The 19,666-nt window shown below is 40.9% G+C and overlaps 1 protein-coding gene across 3 annotated transcripts; it reads right to left on the bottom strand.

Moving 5' to 3' along the window:
- Nucleotides 1-7,087: 7,087 nt before the first annotated feature.
- Nucleotides 7,088-8,630, bottom strand: LOC127312671 (uncharacterized). 3 transcript variants are annotated; one of them, XM_051343211.2, is made up of 3 exons: nucleotides 8,418-8,630; nucleotides 7,566-7,698; nucleotides 7,088-7,482 (listed from the first exon to the last, which is right to left on the bottom strand). In XM_051343211.2, the coding sequence occupies exons 2-3, from the start codon at nucleotides 7,627-7,629 to the stop codon at nucleotides 7,235-7,237; spliced, it is 312 nt and encodes a 103-aa protein (XP_051199171.1). In that variant the 5' UTR covers nucleotides 7,630-7,698; nucleotides 8,418-8,630; the 3' UTR covers nucleotides 7,088-7,234. The 3 variants fall into 3 exon arrangements, with proteins under 3 accessions (XP_051199171.1, XP_051199170.1, XP_051199169.1); XM_051343210.2 differs by having other exon boundaries at nucleotides 7,566-7,705; nucleotides 8,418-8,629; XM_051343209.2 differs by having other exon boundaries at nucleotides 7,566-7,738; nucleotides 8,418-8,628.
- Nucleotides 8,631-19,666: the final 11,036 nt, after the last annotated feature.

Genomic DNA, 19,666 nt, shown 5'->3' with positions numbered 1-19,666 from the left:
GATTTCTGAAACCAAAAACAGCGTAAAAACACGAATCGGGCACTTCGGCATCTTGTTAATAGGTTAGTTCCAAAAATGCACGAATATGACATAAAGTGTGCATAAAACATGTAGATATCATCAATAATGTGGCATGGAACATAAGAAATTATCGATACGTCGAGACGTATCAGCATCCCTGCTTAGTTCTGCTCGTCCCGAGCAGTAAAACGATAAACAAAGATAATTTCTGGAGTGACATGCCATCATAACCTTGATCATACTATTTGTAAAGCATATGTAGTGAATGCAGCGATCAAAACAATGTATATGACATGAGTAAACAAGTGAATCATATAGCAAAGACTTTTCATGAATAGTACTTTAAGACAAGCATCAATAAATCTTGCATAAGAGTTAACTCATAAAGCAATAATTCAAAGTAAAAGCATTGAAGCAACACAATGGAAGATTAAGTTTCAGCGGTTGCTTTCAACTTGTAACAAGTATATCTCATGGATAGTTGTCAACATAGAGTAATATAACAAATGCAATATGCAAGTATGTAGGAATCAATGCACAGTTCACACAAGTGTTTGCTTCTTGAGATGGAGAGAAATAGGTGAACTGACTCAACATAAAAGTAAAAGAATGGTCCTTCAAAGAGGAAAGCATCGATTGCTATATTTGTGCTAGAGCTTTGATTTTGAAAACAAGAAACAATTTTGTCAACGGTAGTAATAAAGCATATGTATCATGTAAATTATATCTTACAAGTTGCAAGCCTCATGCATAGTATACTAATAGTGCCCGCACCTTGTCCTAATTAGCTTGGACTACCGGATCATCGCAATGCACATGTTTTAACCAAGTGTCACAATGGGGTACCTCTATGCCGCCTGTACAAAGGTCTAAGGAGAAAGCTCGCATTGGATTTCTCGCTATTGATTATTCTCAACTTAGACATCCATACCGGGATAACATAGACAACAGATAATGGACTCCTCTTTTATGCATAAGCATGTGGCAACAATTGTTTTTCTCATATGAGATTGAGGATATATGTCCAAAACTGAAACTTTCACCATGGATCATGGCTTTAGTTAGCGGCCCAATGTTCTTCTCTAACAATATGCATGCTCTAACCATAAGGTGGTAGATCGCTCTTACTTCAGACAAGACGAACATGCATAGCAACTCACATGAAATTCAACAAAAGGTAGTTGATGGCGTCCCCAGTGAACATGGTTATCGCACAACGAGCAACTTAATAAGAGATAAAGTGCATAAGCACATATTCAATACCACAATAGTTTTTAAGCTATTTGTCCCATGAGCTATATATTGTAAAGGCGAATGATGGAAATTTAAAGGTAGCACTCAAGCAATTTACTTTGGAATGGCGGAGAAATACCATGTAGTAGGTAGGTATGGTGGACACAAATGGCATAGTGGTTGGCTCAAGGATTTTGGATGCATGAGAAGTATTCCCTCTCGATACAAGGTTTAGGCTAGCAAGGTTATTTGAAACAAACACAAGGATGAACGGTGCAGCAAAACTCACATAAAAGACATATTGTAAACATTATAAGACTCTACACCGTCTTCCTTGTTGTTCAAAACTCAATACTAGAAATTATCTAGACTTTAGAGAGACCAAATATGCAAACCAAATTTTAGCATGCTATATGTATTTCTTCATTAATAGGTGCAAAGTATATGATGCAAGAGCTTAAACATGAGCACAACAATTGCCAAGTATCACATTATCCAAGACATTTTAGCAATTACTACATGTATCATTTTCCAATTCCAACCATATAACAATTTAACGAAGAAGAAACTTCGCCATGAATATTATGAGTAGAGCCTAAGGACATACTTGTCCATATGCAACAGCGGAGCGTATCTCTCTCCCATACAGTGAATGCTAGGATCCATTTATTCAAACAAAAACAAAAAACAAAAACAAACCGACGCTCCAAGCAAAGCACATAAGATGTGATGGAATAAAAATATAGTTTCAAGAGAAGGAACCTGATAATTTGTCGATGAAGAAGGGGATGCCTTGGGCATCCCCAAGCTTAGATGCTTGAGTCTTCTTGAAATATGCAGGGATGAACCACCGGGGCATCCCCAAGCTTAGACTTTTCACTCTTCTTGATCACATTGTATCATCCTCCTCTCTTGACCCTTGAAAACTTCCTTCACACCAAACTCGAAACAAACTCATTAGAGGGTTAGTGCATAATCAAAAACTCACATGTTCAGAGGTGACACAATCATTCTTAACACTTCTGGACATTGCTCAAAGCTACTGGAAGTCAATGGAACAAAGAAATCCATCCCACATAGCAAAAGAAGCAATGCGAAATAAAAGGCAGAATCTGTCAAAACAGAACAGTCCGTAAAGACGAATTTTATTGAGGAACCATACTTGCTCAAATGAAAATGCTCAAATTGAATGAAAGTTGCGTACATATCTGAGGATCACTCACGTAAATTGACATAATTTTCTGAGTTACCTACAGAGAATTTTGCCCAGATTTGTGACAGCAAAGAAATCTGTTTCTGCGCAGTAATCCAAATCTAGTATGAACCTTACTATCAACGACTTTACTTGGCACAACAAAACACCAAACTAAGATAAGGAGAGGTTGTTACAGTAGTAAACAACTTCCAAGACACAAATATAAAACAAAGTACTGTAGCAAAATAACACATGGGTTATCTCCCAAGAAGTTCTTTCTTTATAGCCATTAAGATGGGCTCAGCAGTTTTAATGATGCACTCGCAAGAAATAGTATTTGAAGCAAAAGAGAGCATCAAGAGGCAAATTCAAAACACATTTAAGTCTAACATGCTTCCTATGAAAAGGAATCTTGTAAATAAACAAGTTCATGAAGAGCAAAGTAACAAGCATAGGAAGATAAAACATGTGTTGCTTCAAGATTTTAAGCACATAGAGAGGTGTTTTAGTAACATGAAAATTTCTACAACCATATTTTCCTCTCTCATAATAACTTTCAGTAGCAACATGAGCAAACTCAACAATATAACTATCACATAAAGCATTCTTATCATGAGTCTCATGCATAAAATTATTACTCTCCACATAAGCATAATCAATTTTATTAGTAGTAGTGGGAGCAAATTCAACAAAGTAGCTATCATTATTATTCTCATCATCAAATATAGGAGGCATATTGTAATCATAATCAAATTTATCCTCCATAACAGGTGGTACCAAAAGACTACTATCATTATAATCATCATAAATAGGAGGCAAAGTATCATCAAAGTAAATTTTCCCCTCAATGCTTGGTGGACTAAAAAGATCATGCTCATCGAAGCCAGCTTCCCCAAGCTTAGAATTTTCCATAGCATTAGCAACAATAGTGTTCAAAGCATTCATATTAATAACATTCCCATTAGCATGCATATAAAGTTCCATGGGTTTTTTAATTCTCTCTTCAAACACATCATATCCTAATTCAAGATAAAGTTCATAAAGATCTCTCATATTTTTGTTGTTTTCCATTATGCCTAACTAGTGTAAACAAGAAACAAAAAGATGCAATTGCAGGATCTAAAGGAAATAGCTTCGAGCACAAACACAACGGCGCCAGAAAAGTACTGTTACCTGGAACCGAAGTATGAGTGCCTTTTACCTTTCCTCCCCGGCAATGGCGCCAGAAAAGTGCTTGATGTCTACGCCCCCTCCTTTTCCTGTAGACAGTGTTGGGCCTCCAAGAGCAGAGGTTTGTAGAACAGCAGCAAGTTTCCCTTAAGTGGATCACCCAAGGTTTATCGAACTCAGGGAGGAAGAGGTCAAAGATATCCCTCTCATGCAACCCTGCAACCACAAAGCAAGAAGTCTCTTGTGTCCCCAACACACCTAATAGGTGCACTAGTTCGGCGAAGAGATAGTGAAATACAGGTGGTATAAATATATATGAGCAGTAGCAACGGTGCTTAAAAGTGCTTTGCCCAGACAAGAAACAAGCAAAGAGTAACGCAGCAGTAGTAACGCAGTAAACCAGTAAACAAGCAGCGATAGCAGTATTTAGGAACAAGGCCTAGGGATTAGACTTTCACTAGTGGACACTCTCAACTTTGATCACATAACAGAATAGATAAATGCATACTCTACACTCTCTTGTTGGATGATGAACACCATTGCGTAGGATTACACGAACCCTCAATGCCGGAGTTAACAAGCTCCACAATATCAATGTTCATATTTAAATAACCTTAGAGTGCATGAAAGATCAACACGACTAAACCAAGTACTAACATAGCATGCACACTGTCACCTTCACGCTATGAAAGGAGGTATAGATCACATCAATACTATCATAGCAATAGTTAACTTCACAATCTACAAGAGATCACGATCATAGCATACGCCAAGTACTAACACGGATGCACACACTGTCACCATTACACCGTGCAGGAGGAATAAAATACTTTAATAACATCACTAGAGTAGCACATAGATAAATTGTGATACAAAACACGTTGCAATCATAAAGAGATATAAATAAGCACTTCACTATGCCATTCATAACAGTGAATAAGTATTCTGTGAAATATAGCCTAAGAGACCCACACGGTGCACACACTGTCACCTTTACACACGTGGGACAAGGAGTCTCCGGAGATCACATAAGTAAAATTCACTTGACTAGCATAACGACATCTAGATTACAAGCATCATCATATGAATCTCAATCATGTAAGGCAGCTCATGAGATTATTGTATTGAAGTACATAGGAGAGAGATGAACCACATAGCTACCGGTACAGCCCCGTGCCTCGATGGAGAACTACTCCCTCCTCATGGGAGACATCAGCGTTGATGAAGATGGCGGTGGTGTCGATGGAGAAGCCTTCCGGGGGCACTTCCCCGTCCCGGCGGCGTGCCGGAACAGAGACTCCTGTCCCCCAGATCTTGGCTTCGCGATGGCGGTGGCTCTGGAAGGTTTCTCGTACCGTGGCTTTTTCGTATCGAGGTTTTAGGTCTAGGGGCTTTATATAGGCGAAGAGGCGGCGTCAGAAGGTCGAAGGGGCGACCACACTATAGGGGGCGCGGGCCCCCCCTTGGCCGCGCCGGCCTAGGGTTTGGTGGGCCTGTGCCCCCTCTCTGGCGGTTCTCGTGTGTTCTGGATGCTTCCGGGCAAAATAGGAACCTGGGCGTTGATTTCGTCCGATTCCGAGAATATTTCGTTACTAGGATTTCTGAAACCAAAAACAGCAGAAAACAGGAACTGGCACTTCGGCATCTTGTTAATAGGTTAGTTCCAGAAAATGCATGAATATGACATAAAGTGTGCATAAAACATGTAGATATCATCAATAATGTGGCATGGAACATAAGAAATTATCGATACGTCGGAGACGTATCAACCACCACCATCTTCATCACCGCTGCTGTCTCCCATGAGGAGGGAGTAGTTCTCCCTCGAGGCTAAGGGTTGTACCGGTAGCTATGTGGTTAATCTCTCTTCTATGTACTTCAATACAATGATCTCATGAGCTGCCTTACATGATTGAGATTCATATGAGTTTTGTATCACTATTCATCTATGTGCTACTCTAGTGATGTTATTAAAGTACTCTATTCCTCCTCCATGATGTAATGGTGACAGTGTGTGCATCATGTAGTACTTGGCGTAGTTTATGATTATGATCTCTTGTAGATTATGAAGTTAACTATTACTATGATGGTATTAATGCAATCTATTCCCCCTTTCATAGTCTGTTGGTGATAGTGTGCATGCTATGTTAGTACTTGGTATAATTGCAATGATCTATCATGCACTCTAAGGTTATTTAAATATGAATATCGAATATTGTGGAGCTTGTTAACTCCGGCATTGAGGTGCTCTTGTAGCCCTACACAATTAGTGGTGTTCATCATCCAACAAGAGAGTGTAGAGTGGTTTTATTATGTGATCAATGTTGAGAGTGTCCACTAGTGAAAGTATAATCCTAGGCCTTATTCCCAAATACTGCAATCATCGCTTGTTTACTGTTCTACTGCATCTGTACTGCCTGCAATATTCCCACCATCAACCATACGCCAGTTGTAGCAACAAGCTATTTTCTGGTGCCGTTACTACTGCTCATATTCATTCAGACCACTTGTATTTCACTATCTCTTCGCCGAACTAGTGCACCTATACATCTGACAAGTGTATTGGGTGTGTTGGGGACACAAGAGACTTCTTGCATTGTGATTGCAGGGTTGCTTGAGAGGGATATCTTTGACCTCTTCCTCCCTGAGTTCGATAAACCTTGGGTGATCCACTTAAGGGAAAACTTGCTGCTGTTCTACAAACCTCTGCTCTTGGAGGCCCAACACTGTCTACAGGAAAAGAAGTGTGAGTAGACATCAAGCTATTTTCTGGCGCTGTTGCCGGGGAACGAAGGAAAGCTACACCATTTCCTCCCTCGTCAACCACGCGCCAGTCCTGGACAGCAGCGGAATAATTGAAATTATACTTCGTCGAGGCTGTGGTCGAGTATATTTAAAAGGGTAGCCTCCTTTTCCTTTTGGGGTTTGGCTAATAACTTTTTTTTTCTTCTCTAACCATTTCGAGGATCGGCTAGGTACGGTTTCCAGAAAATTTTACTACTCTAATGATGCTCTAAGCTGCTACATATTTTTCTATATGAATAAAATATATAATAGTACTCTCTTTGAGGCACAATTAGTGTTGCTGATCAAGTAAAATCTTGCTACTAAATCGAGAGTGGTGTTTTGGAACATGGGTGCATATGTTTTCTATATTTTGAAATGCATTTTACACATATTTAAATTTAAAAAAAAAGTTGAAACAAAAAATTCGCACGTACATCTTCACGTGCTACGCGTTCACAAAACCGTTTCACAAAAAATCGACTTATCATGTGACGTGTGTAAAAAAGACAAAATTCAGTGCTAAAAATAATGCTTTTCACAAGATAAACTTTCTCCTTTTTATATAGATCACACGTGAAACTTGACGAATGCACATATATTATGGAGATGTACATGTAGAATTTTTTGACCATTATTTTCGATATTTCGAAATATGATTTTTTTTGGTAGAGGGAGCATACATATCCAGGAACCGAATTAAATCTCCATACTAAATCAACGATATTTATGATGGATCGCATAGAGTATGCAAGTTTTCACTGCATCGCCATTGCATCGTCCTTATTACTCAATCAGATACATTGACATCAGGGGCCACATCTTAGCTACTCAATGACCAGCACTCTCATCTAATTCTGGTATCAAGACGGGTGCAGCGGCCGGCGGGAAGGTTATCCAGAAGGTGTAGTTGCAGCCGTTAGTGATGCACTCGCCGGTCCAGCTGCAACTGGTCTCGTTGCCGCTGTGGCAATCCGTCAGGTCGAAGTGTCTGCGGGCCTCGGCCTGACAACCGGCACGATCGCACGCCCTGCCGAGCGGCGCGATGACGGTCGTTGCACAGCTCTCCCACGCCTCACCTGCCAGAAAAACAATGAGATAAGCTTTGTAGCTGGACGATTGATATAGCTAGTTAACCACTATTACATGAACAAATGGGTACCTAGTGCCAACAGGAGGAGGACGGCGAGAGGCAGGAGCGCTAGCAGCGTCAGGGGATTCCTCATCTTTGGCTAGATGATGTGCTGATGATAGAAGAAATAGTCCTTGTCGATGGTTGTCTACTTGGCTGATGGCTGAATCCTGAGTGGTTGAGAAGAAAGGAAATGGCAGGACCTTTATAGTGGTGTCAATGCTCGTAGTAATTTTATTTTGCGGATTGCAACAAATGAACGGAAAGTCCAATGCATTAGCCCCATCCACTAGGGCATGAACAATGGTTAAGAAGACTGTCTTATCTTATTTCCATCACCTAATCTAGATCTAACAAAAAAATGATGTATAATGGATCATTTTTTAGTCTTATCACTAGTATCTCTTAGCTAAGAGAAGATAAACCTCTTTTTTCATTTCTCTCTCCTCTACATCATCATTTATCTAAGGTAGCAATGCTAAGATATATCATTGTACATGCTCTTAGCAGATTGACTCAAGCAAAGCAAGTATCTACTAGTCTTGAAAGCCTACTGAAATCCGAGTCTGACTAACTCCGATTTCGCCATGCCACTGAATTCAACAATAGTCCGCGCATTGAAAAGGTCGCACTTTCTCTATATTTAATTACCATGGAATAGGAGCCAACCAAAGAACTAACGAATTGAATCGGCAGTTTAATCTGCCGGAGGCGCGCGTGCTGACAGCGGACGAGGTCGACCTGTGCGAGGATCCGCGGCTCGTCGCAGCGGCCTAATACTCAGGACGACCGCCGTCCTGAGCGATCGGGGAATGGGAGTGGAGAGGCGAGGCGGGACAGGGGAGCTTAGCTGAGGAGAGATCGGGGGAGGTAGCAGCTTACCTAGGTTAGCGACGTCGTTGTGACTTGTGCGAAGCTGCTGACGACCGTCTCCTCCTTCAACGGCGGCGGGGGCGGCGGCGAATCGATGGTGCGGGTGCGAGAGTGCGATCTGCGAAGGAGTGTGAGCGCAAAGCTAAGGGCCCATATTGTCGGCGCTGAGAGGCTGGGAAGATGCGCCCCACGTGTCGGCGCGAGCGTTCGAGAGGAGGAGAGGACGTACGAGGAGGACAGGCGGTATGCATTAGATGAACCCAATCAGATTTGGAGTTTTGCTTCAGAGTTTATGTCAGCAAAATCAGAAGATACTTTGTTTGATTGATGCGCTCGCTAGTCTACCTGCAGTCGATTGGTAGGCGCTGGAAGTGCATTATCCCGAGATTGATCACCGGGCAGGGAGAGATCAGCTGATTAGAAAGGGATCCTTGAGCATGTGTATATGCTTACTACGGGTTCTCCTATTCATCGCTCATTAGCGGGTGTTTATACTTTGTACATCACATACGCATATTTCGATGTGTTTAGACTAGCCCACTAATTCGTTTCAACAATATCGGGTTTCTCTATTTTAGACCAACATCTGAGCGTTAGTCAATTGAATGCAGCATCGCTCCACAACAGCATGGACTAGAGTTTGAAAGAATATCCATGAGTTACGCAATTTTTTCTTAAGTTGAACAAAAATCTCATATTTGCAATTTGCTCAGATTTGAAATTTGCGTACTTTCAAAATTTGATCAAATTTAAAATTTTCTTAACTTTGAAATTTTCTCAAATTTATAATTTACTTAACTTTGAAATTCGCTCGAAATTAAAATTTTGAAAGTTGAAATTTTTGTTCAAAACTGTTCAGAGATTTCAGAAAAATGAAAAATGAAAAAACGACAAAAAACCGAAGGAACCAACAAAGAACCATGAGAAATACAAACATGATAGTTCTAGAAACTTCCTAAAACCTGAAAAAGACCTGGACACACGTCGAATGGGCCATGGCCCAGCTAGGTCTCGCTAGCGTGCGGAGTGTATTCGCTCCCGCACTGCAGCACTGAGTAGTTTTTGCCGCTTTTTACCACCCGCTGATGGGATCCAAGGGTGAGGAGAGGGCCTTTTCCAATGGTCCCGCCTTTGGCTGCCCTAGAAGCTCATTTCTTGGGAGGAAAACATTGAGCTGGAGCATACTTTCATGGGAGAGCTAGAGAGGAGTTGGATCAACTCATGCTTGGTATGAAGCTGGAGTCTGCACCAAGCCCGATGGGTTACCGGTGGCCTTCTTTAAGAAGTTTTTGGGAACTTGATGGCGTGTAACTCACACGTTCGTTGGGAACCCCAAGAGGAAGGTATGATGCGCACAGCAGCAAGTTTTCCCTCAGAAAGAAACCAAGGTTTATCGAACCAGGAGGAGCCAAGAAGCACGTTGAAGGTTGATGGTGGCGGGATGTAGTGCGGCGCAACACCAGGGATTCCGGCGCCAACGTGGAACCTGCACAACACAACCAAATTACTTTGCCCCAACGAAACAGTGAGGTTGTCAATCTCACCGGCTTGCTGTAACAAAGGATTAACCGTATTGTGTGGAAGATGATTGTTTGCAGAAAACAAGAGAACAAAGATTGCAGTAGATTGTATTTCAGTATAGAGAATTGGACCGGGGTCCACAGTTCACTAGAGGTGTCTCTCCCATAAAATAAACAGCATGTTGGGTGAACAAATTACAGTTGGGCAATTGACAAATAAAGAGGGCATGACCATGCACATACATATTATGATGAGTATAGTGAGATTTAATTGGGCATTACGACAAAGTACATAGACCGCCATCCAGCATGCATCTATGCCTAAAAAGTCCACCTTCAGGTTATCATCCGAACCCTCCAGTATTAAGTTGCTAACAACAGACAATTGCATTAAGTATTGCGCGTAATGTAATCAGTAACTACATCCTTGAACATAGCACCAATGTTTTATCCCTAGTGGCAACAGCACATCCACAACCTTAGAACTTTCTGTCATTGTCCCAGATATCAATGGAGGCATGAACCCACTATCGAGCATAAATACTCCCTCTTGGAGTTACAAGCATCTACTTGGCCAGAGCATCTACTAGTAACGGAGAGCATGCAAGATCATAAACAACACATAGACATAACTTTGATAATCAACATAACAAGTATTCTCTATTCATCGGATCCCAACAAACGCAACATATAGAATTACAGATAGATGATCTTGATCATGTTAGGCAGCTCACAAGATCCGACAATGAAGCACAATGGGGAGAAGACAACCATCTAGCTACTGCTATGGACCCATAGTCCAGGGGTAGACTACTCACACATCACTCCGGAGGCGACCATGGCGGCGTAGAGTCCTCCGGGAGATGAATCCCCTCTCCGGCAGGGTGCCGGAGGCGATCTCCTGGATCCCCCGAGATGGGATCGGTGGCGGCGGCGTCTCAGTAAGGTTTTCCGTATCGTGGCTCTCGGTACTGGGGGTTTCGCGACGGAGGCTTTAAGTAGACAGAAGGGCAGGTCAGGGGGCCACATGACGGGCCCAGATGATAGGGCCGCGCGGCCAAGACCTAGGCCGCGCCGCCCTGTAGTCTGGCCGCCTCGTGGCCCCACTTCGTCTCCTCTTCGGTCTTCTGGAAGCTTCGTGGCAAAATAGGACCCTGGGCGTTGATTTCGTCCAATTCCGAGAATATTTCGTTACTAGGATTGCTGAAACCAAAAACAGCAGAAAACAAAGAATCGGCACTTCAGCATCTTGTTAATAGGTTAGTTCCAGAAAATGCACGAATATGACATAAAGTGTGCATAAAACATGTAGATAACATCAATAATGTGGCATGGAACATAAGAAATTATCGATACGTTGGAGACGTATCAGCATCCCCAAGCTTAGTTCTGCTCGTCCCGAGCAGGTAAAATGATAACACAGATAATTTCTGGAGTGACATGCCATCATAACCTTGATCATACTATTTGTAAAGCATATGTAGTGAATGCAGTGATCAAAACAATGTATATGACATGAGTAAACAAGTGAATCATATAGCAAAGACTTTTCATGAATAGTACTTCAAGACAAGCATCAATAAGTCTTGCATAAGAGTTAACTCATAAAGCAATAATTCATAGTAAAAGCATTGAAGCAACACAAAGGAAGATTAAGTTTCAGCGGTTGCTTTCAACTTGTAACATGTATATCTCATGGATATTGTCAACATAGAGTAATATAACAAGTGCAATATGCAAGTATGTAGGAATCAATGCACAGTTCACACATGTGTTTGCTTCTTGAGGTGGAGAGAGATAGGTGAACTGACTCAACATAGAAGTAAAAGAAAGGTCCTTCAAAGAGGAAAGCATCGATTGCTATATTTGTGCTAGAGCTTTGGTTTTGAAAACAAGAAACAATTTTGTCAACGGTAGTAATAAAGCATATGTGTTATGTAAATTATATCCTACAAGTTGCAAGCATCATGCATAGTATACTAATAGTGCCCGCACCTTGTCCTAATTAGCTTGGACTACCTGGATTATCATCGCAATGCACATGTTTTAACCAAGTGTCACAAAGGGGTACCTCTATGCCGCCTGTATAAAGGTCTAAGGAGAAAGCTCGCATTGGACTTCTCGCTATTGATTATTCTCAACTTAGACATCCATACCGGGACAACATAGACAACAGATAATGGACTCCTCTTTTATGCATAAGCATGTAACAACAATTAATAATTTTCTCATATGAGATTGAGGATATATGTCCAAAACTGAAACTTCCACCATGGATCATGGCTTTAGTTAGCGGCCCAATGTTCTTCTCTAACAATATGCATGCTTAACCATAAGGTGGTAGATCTCTCTTACTTCAGACAAGACGAACATGCATAGCAACTCACATGAAATTCAACAAAGAGTAGTTGATGGCATCCCCAGTGAACATGGTTATCGCACAACAAGCAGCTTAATAAGAGATAAAGTGCATAATTACATATTCAATACCACAATAGTTTTTAAGCTATTTGTCCCATGAGCTATATATTGCAAAGGTGAATGATGGAATTTTAAAGGTAGCACTCAAGCAATTTACTTTGGAATGGCGGAAAATACCATGTAGTAGGTAGGTATGGTGTGGACACAAATGGCATAGTGGTTGGCTCAAGTATTTTGGATGCATGAGAAGTATTCCCTCTCGATACAAGGTTTAGGCTAGCAAGGTTATTTGAAACAAACACAAGGATGAACCGGTGCAGCAAAACTCACATAAAAGACATATTGTAAACATTATAAGACTCTACACCGTCTTCCTTGTTGTTCAAACTCAATACTAGAAATTATCTAGATCTTAGAGAAACCAAATATGCAAACCAAATTTTAGCATGCTCTATGTATTTCTTCATTAATGGGTGCAAAGCATATGATGCAAGAGCTTAAACATGAGCACAACAATTACCAAGTATCACATTACCCAAGACATTATAGCAAATTACTACATGTATCATTTTCCAATTCCAACCATATAACAATTTAACGAAGAAGAAACTTCGCCATGAATACTATGAGTAGAGCCTAAGGACATACTTGTCCATATGATACAGCGGAGCGTGTCTCTCTCCCATAAAGTGAATGCTAGGATCCATTTTATTCAAACAAAACAAAAAACAAAAACAAACCGACGCTCCAAGCAAAGCACATAAGATGTGATGGAATAAAAATATAGTTTCAGGGGAGGAACCTGATAATGTTGTCGATGAAGAAGGGGATGCCTTGGGCATCCCCAAGCTTAGACGCTTGAGTCTTCTTAGAATATGCAGGGGTGAACCACCGGGGCATCCCCAAGCTTAGAGCTTTCACTCTCCTTGATCATGTTGCATCATACTCCTCTCTTGATCCTTGAAAACTTCCTCCACACCAAACTTAGAACAACTCATTAGAGGGTTAGCGACAATAAAAATTAACATGTTCAGAGGTGACACAATCATTCTTAACACTTCTGGACATTGCATAAAGCTACTGGACATTAATGGATCAAAGAAATTCATCCAACATAGCAAAAGAGGCAATGCGAAATAAAAGGCAGAATCTGTCAAAACAGAACAGTTCGTATTGATGAATTTTATCGAGGCACCAGACTTTCTCAAATGAAAACGCTCAAATTTAATGAAAGTTGCGTACATATCTGAGGATCACTCACGTAAATTGGCATAATTTTCTGAGCTACCTACAGAGAAAACAGCCCAGATTCGTGACAGCAAAGAAATCTGTTTCTGCGCAGTAATCCAAATCTAGTATGAACTTTACTATCAACGACTTTACTTGGCACAACAAAACACTAAACTAAGATAAGGAGAGGTTGCTACAGTAGTAAACAACTTCCAAGACACAAAATAAAAACAAAGTACTGTAGGTAAAAACATGGGTTGTCTCCCATAAGCGCTTTTCTTTAACGCCTTTCAGCTAGGCGCAGAAAGTGTGTATCAAGTATTATCAAGAGACGAAGTGTCAACATCATAATTTGTTCTAATAATAGAATCAAAAGGTAACTTCATTCTCTTTCTAGGGAAGTGTTCCATACCTTTCTTGAGAGGAAATTGATATTTTATATTACCTTCCTTCATATCAATGATAGCACCAACAGTTCGAAGAAAAGGTCTTCCCAATATAATGGGACAAGATGCATTGCATTCAATATCCAAGACAACAAAATCAACGGGGACAAGGTTATTGTTAACGGTAATGCGAACATTATCAACTTTCCCCAAAGGTTTCTTTGTAGAATGATCAGCAAGATTAACATCCAAATAACAATTTTTCAGCGGTGGCAAGTCAAGCATATTATAGATTTTCTTAGGCATAACAGAAATACTTGCACCGAGATCACGTAAAGCATTACAATCAAAATCTTTAACCTTCATCTTAATGATGGGCTCCCAACCATCCTCTAGCTTTTTAGGAATAGAGGCTTCGCGCTCTAGTTTCTCTTCTCTAGCTTTTATGAGAGCATTTGTAATATGTTGCGTGAAAGCCAAATTTATAGCACTAGCATTAGGACTTTTAGCAAGTTTTTGCAAGAACTTTATAACTTCAGAGATGTGGCAATCATCAAAATTCAAACCATTATAATCTAAAGCAATGGGATCATCATCCCCAATGTTGAAAAAAATTTCAGCAGTTTTATCACAAGCGATTTAATGCAGCTTTAGCAGCTTTAGAAGTTTCTCGCGCTTTGCATTAGAAGTGGAAACATTGCTAACACCAATTATTTTATTATTAATAGTAGGAGGTGCAGCAACATGTGTAGCATTAGCATTACTAGTGGTGGTAATAGTCCAAACTTTAGCTACATTCTTTTCTTTAGCTAGTTTTTCATTTTCTTCTCTATCCCACCTAGCACGCAGTTCAGCCATCAATCTTATATTCTCATTAATTCTAACTTGGATGGCATTTGCTGTAGTAACAATTTTATTATGATGATTTTCATTAGGCATAACTTTCGATTTCAAAAGATCAACATCAGCAGCAAGACTATCGACTTTAGAAGCAAGTATATCAATTTTCCCAAGCTTTTCTTCAACAGATTTGTTAAAGGCAGTTTGTGTACTAATAAATTCTTTAAGCATGGCTTCAAGTCCAGGGGGTGAACTCCTATTATTGTTGTAAGAATTCCCATAAGAATTAGCATAGCCGTTGCCATTATTATAAGGATATGGCCTATAGTTGTTACTAGAATTGTTCCGGTAAGCATTGTTGTTGAAATTATTATTTTTAATGAAGTTTACATCAACATGTTCTTCTTGTGCAACCAATGAAGCTAACGGAACATTATTAGAATTAACATTAGGCCTACCATTCATAAGCATAGACATAATAGCATCAATCTTATCACTCAAGGAAGAGGTTTCTTCGATTAATTTACCTTCTTACCTTGTGGAGCTCTTTCCGTGTGCCATTCAGAGTAGTTGATCATCATATTATCAAGAAGCTTTGTTGCTTCACCAAGAGTGATGGACATAAAGGTACCTCCAGCAGCCGAATCCAATAAATTCCGCGAAGAAAAATTTAGTCCTGCATAGAAGGTTTGGATGATCATCCAAGTAGTCAGTCCATGGGTTGGGCAACTTTTAACCAGAGATTTCATTCTTTCCCAAGCTTGAGCAACATGTTCAGTATCTAATTGTTTAAAATTCATTATGCTACTCCTCAAAGATATAATTTTAGCAGGGGGATAATATCTACCAATAAAAGCATCCTTGCATTTAGTCCATGAATCAATACTATTCTTAGGCAGAGATAGCAACCAATCTTTAGCTCTTCCTCTTAATGAGAAAGGGAACAATTTTAATTTTATAATGTCACCATCTACATCCTTATACTTTTGCATTTCACATAATTCAACAAAATTATTAAGATGGGTAGCAGCATCATCAGAACTAACACCAGAAAATTGCTCTCGCATAACAAGATTCAGTAAAGCAGGTTTAATTTCAAAGAATTCTGCTGTAGTAGCAGGTGGAGCAATAGGTGTGCATAAGAAATCATTATTATTTGTGGTTGTGAAGTCACACAACTTAGTATTTTCAGGGTTGGCCATTTTAGCAACAGTAAATAAAACAAACTAGATAAAGTAAATGCAAGTAACTAAATTTTTTGTGTTTTTGATATAGCAAACAAGATAACAAATAGAGTAAAACTAGCAACTAATTTTTTTGTATTTTGATTTAGTGCAGCAAACAAAGTAGTAAATAAAATAAGCAAGACAAAAACAAAGTAAAGAGATTGAGAAGTGGAGACTCCCCTTGCAGCGTGTCTTGATCTCCCCGGCAACGGCGCCAGAAAAAGAGCTTGATGGCGTGTAACTCACACGTTCGTTGGGAACCCCAAGAGGAATGTATGATGCGCACAGCAGCAAGTTTTCCCTCAGAAAGAAACCAAGGTTTATCGAACCAGGAGGAGCCAAGAAGCACGTTGAAGGTTGATGGTGGCGGGATGTAGTGCGGCGTAACACCAGGGATTCCGGCGCCAACGTGGAACCTGCACAACACAACCAAAGTACTTTGCCCCAACGAAACAGTGAGGTTGTCAATCTCACCGGCTTGCTGTAACAAAGGATTAACCGTATTGTGTGGAAGATGATTGTTTGCAGAAAACAAAGAGAACAAGATTGCAAGAGATTGTATTTCAGTATAGAGAATTGGACCGGGGTCCACAGTTCACTAGAGGTGTCTCTCCCATAAAATAAACAGCATGTTGGGTGAACAAATTACAGTTGGGCAATTGACAAATAAAGAGGGCATGACCATGCACATACATATTATGATAAGTATAGTGAGATTTAATTGGGCATTACGACAAAGTACATAGACCGCCATCCAGCATGCATCTATGCCTAAAAAGTCCACCTTCAGGTTATCATCCGAACCCCCTCCAGTATTAAGTTGCTAACAACAGACAATTGCATTAAGTATTGCGCGTAATGTAATCAGTAACTACATCCTTGAACATAGCACCAATGTTTTATCCCTAGTGGCAACAGCACATCCACAACCTTAGAACTTTCTGTCACTGTCCCAGATATCAATGGAGGCATGAACCCACTATCGAGCATAAATACTCCCTCTTGGAGTTACAAGCATCTACTTGGCCAGAGCATCTACTAGTAACGGAGAGCATGCAAGATCATAAACAACACATAGACATAACTTTGATAATCAACATAACAAGTATTCTCTATTCATCGGATCCCAACAAACGCAACATATAGAATTACAGATAGATGATCTTGATCATGTTAGGCAGCTCACAAGATCCGACAATGAAGCACAATGGGGAGAAGACAACCATCTAGCTACTGCTATGGACCCATAGTCCAGGGGTAGACTACTCACACATCACTCCGGAGGCGACCATGGCGGCGTAGAGTCCTCCGGGAGATGAATCCCCTCTCCGGCAGGGTGCCGGAGGCGATCTCCTGGATCCCCCGAGATGGGATCGGCGGCGGCGGCGTCTCGCAAGGTTTTCCGTATCGTGGCTCTGCACCGGGGGTTTCGCGACAGAGGCTTTAAGTAGGCGGAAGGGCAGGTCGGGGGCCACACGAGGGGCCCAGATGACAGGCCGCGCGGCCAAGACCCAGGCCGCGCCGCCGCCGTAGTCTGGCCGCCTCGTGGCCCCACTTCGTCTCCTCTTCGGTCTTCTGGAAGCTTCGTGGCAAAATAGGACCCTGGGCGTTGATTTCGTCCAATTCCGAGAATATTTTGTTACTAGGATTTCTGAAACCAAAAACAGCAGAAAACAGCAACTGGCACTTCGGCATCTTGTTAATAGGTTAGTTCCAGAAAATGCACGAATATGACATAAAGTGTGCATAAAACATGTAGATAACATCAATAATGTGGCATGGAACATAAGAAATTATCGATACGTTGGAGACGTATCAGAACTCATAAGGGTATGATCCACCAAATTTTAAACAATTTTGCTCTACGGAGGGTGGATATTTCAAGGTTGAACTTCATGATTCTTTCTTTGATTCCGAATGTAAAGGGGATGGATTCCATAAAATAGTTCAAACTGATAGAGCTTACTAATGTCATTTTCAAATTCATTGCTAAAGCTTATGCTACATGATTAGTGCTTATTGCTCATAGGACAATTGAGCACACCCAATCTGCCCTCATTAAGGGTAGAGTGCTACATGAGGGAGTTTTGGCTCACCATGAGATTGCTCACGAGCTTAGAAGCAAAAAAAAAAACTTGGGATTGCTTCTGAAAATGGATTTTGAGATAGCATACAATAGAGTCGACTGGGGCTTCGTGAGGGAGGTCCTCCTTCAGAAAGGATTTCCCCCACCATGGTTCACCGTTATGCAACTGGTTTAGGGGAGCGAGCGGGTGGGGGCGGGGGGGGGGGGGGGGAACTGTGGTGAACGTGAATGGGGGAATTGGGCCTTTTATGTAGGATGCGATAGAGAACAAGGATCCTTGTTTGCCTCTTGGTTGAGGGTTGATACGACTTGCCATCCTAACCAATTACCTGTAGCACACCAGCAACATATATTTTAGGATTTGGGTGCTCTATTTTAACTGACACGCCCAACCTTTTGTTTAAGCTCCACCACTATCAAAACCTCATTCTACGTGAGAACCAGCCTATGTTATGCGAAAGTGCTACCATACCAATAATTTGCTAATTGTAAAGAAAATACATTATTGCTTTTATGCAAATTTTGCTATAGAGACGGTCTAGAGATAAGATAGGCTTTCCGCACGAAGGCTACAGTGATATCCTTGCTTCCTTGGATGGTTGTTGAGGTGTTTGTATTTCTAGCCATTAGAAATCAATATTAAGTCGTCTTGAATGCCATATGTTTCTCCATAACGAGTGACTTTTGGTTTCCGTAGATGGTATGTGAGGGAAAATATATGTGCATATGATAAGATGTGAGCACGTGCCTCTGTATTTTGGGATTTAATGCCCCCCACCCACCCCAAAATTCGCGATGCTTCCCTTTCAATGTTGATTTCTCAAGATAAATTTGACATCACCTTCTGCTATCTAGGCTTCACCGGATAAATTTCGTTGGAACTGTATGAATACCACAAGAATCGCATCTCCCAATTGGAAGAACATTATTACGATGTCTCACATAATCTCCTAGCCTAGTTTTATTGTGAATTATCCCACTTTGCACATCATGCTGGCTAAAGGGCAATGCAGTGTCTTGTAATTGCAGATGTATGCCCGAAGTTGTTGTCCTCTCAAAGGAAATAGAATGAAATTTTGATTTTACGCTTCGCGTTTAACTGTATTCCCAATTAATCCTTTTTACATGAACACCTCGTGTCATAAGTCCAGAGCATATGCAAGTTTTACCCTAGTTTTGTCAGTGCGTTGTTCAAATGTGTCACCCTCTAGCTGAGCCACTTATTAGCAAGTTTTGTTTACATGGAAAGCAAGGATGTGAGGCGACCAAAGTTACCGACCTGAGAAGGGTCACAACTTCATAGGTGCTCGGTGGGGCGATAATCTGAACGTATATATGATCGGCGCAGCTTGTCTAACTTGCTAATAGCAAGTCATAGAGCTACAGTTGTCTAACTTGCTGCTAGAGCCATCAGATCAGAGGTAAAGGGCACAGATCACTCCAACACTATACACGTGGTACTGTACTGACGCGGAGCAGTAGCGTCTCCTGTTCACAGGACACTGTTTATTACTACTGTAGCGCCTGTTCCAAACCCTTAGATCTAAAT

This window comes from Lolium perenne, chromosome 7 (genome assembly GCF_019359855.2).
Source record: "Lolium perenne isolate Kyuss_39 chromosome 7, Kyuss_2.0, whole genome shotgun sequence".
In the NCBI taxonomy this organism is placed as follows: Eukaryota; Viridiplantae; Streptophyta; class Magnoliopsida; order Poales; family Poaceae; genus Lolium; species Lolium perenne.
This window is presented reverse-complemented; position numbering and strand designations above follow the sequence as displayed.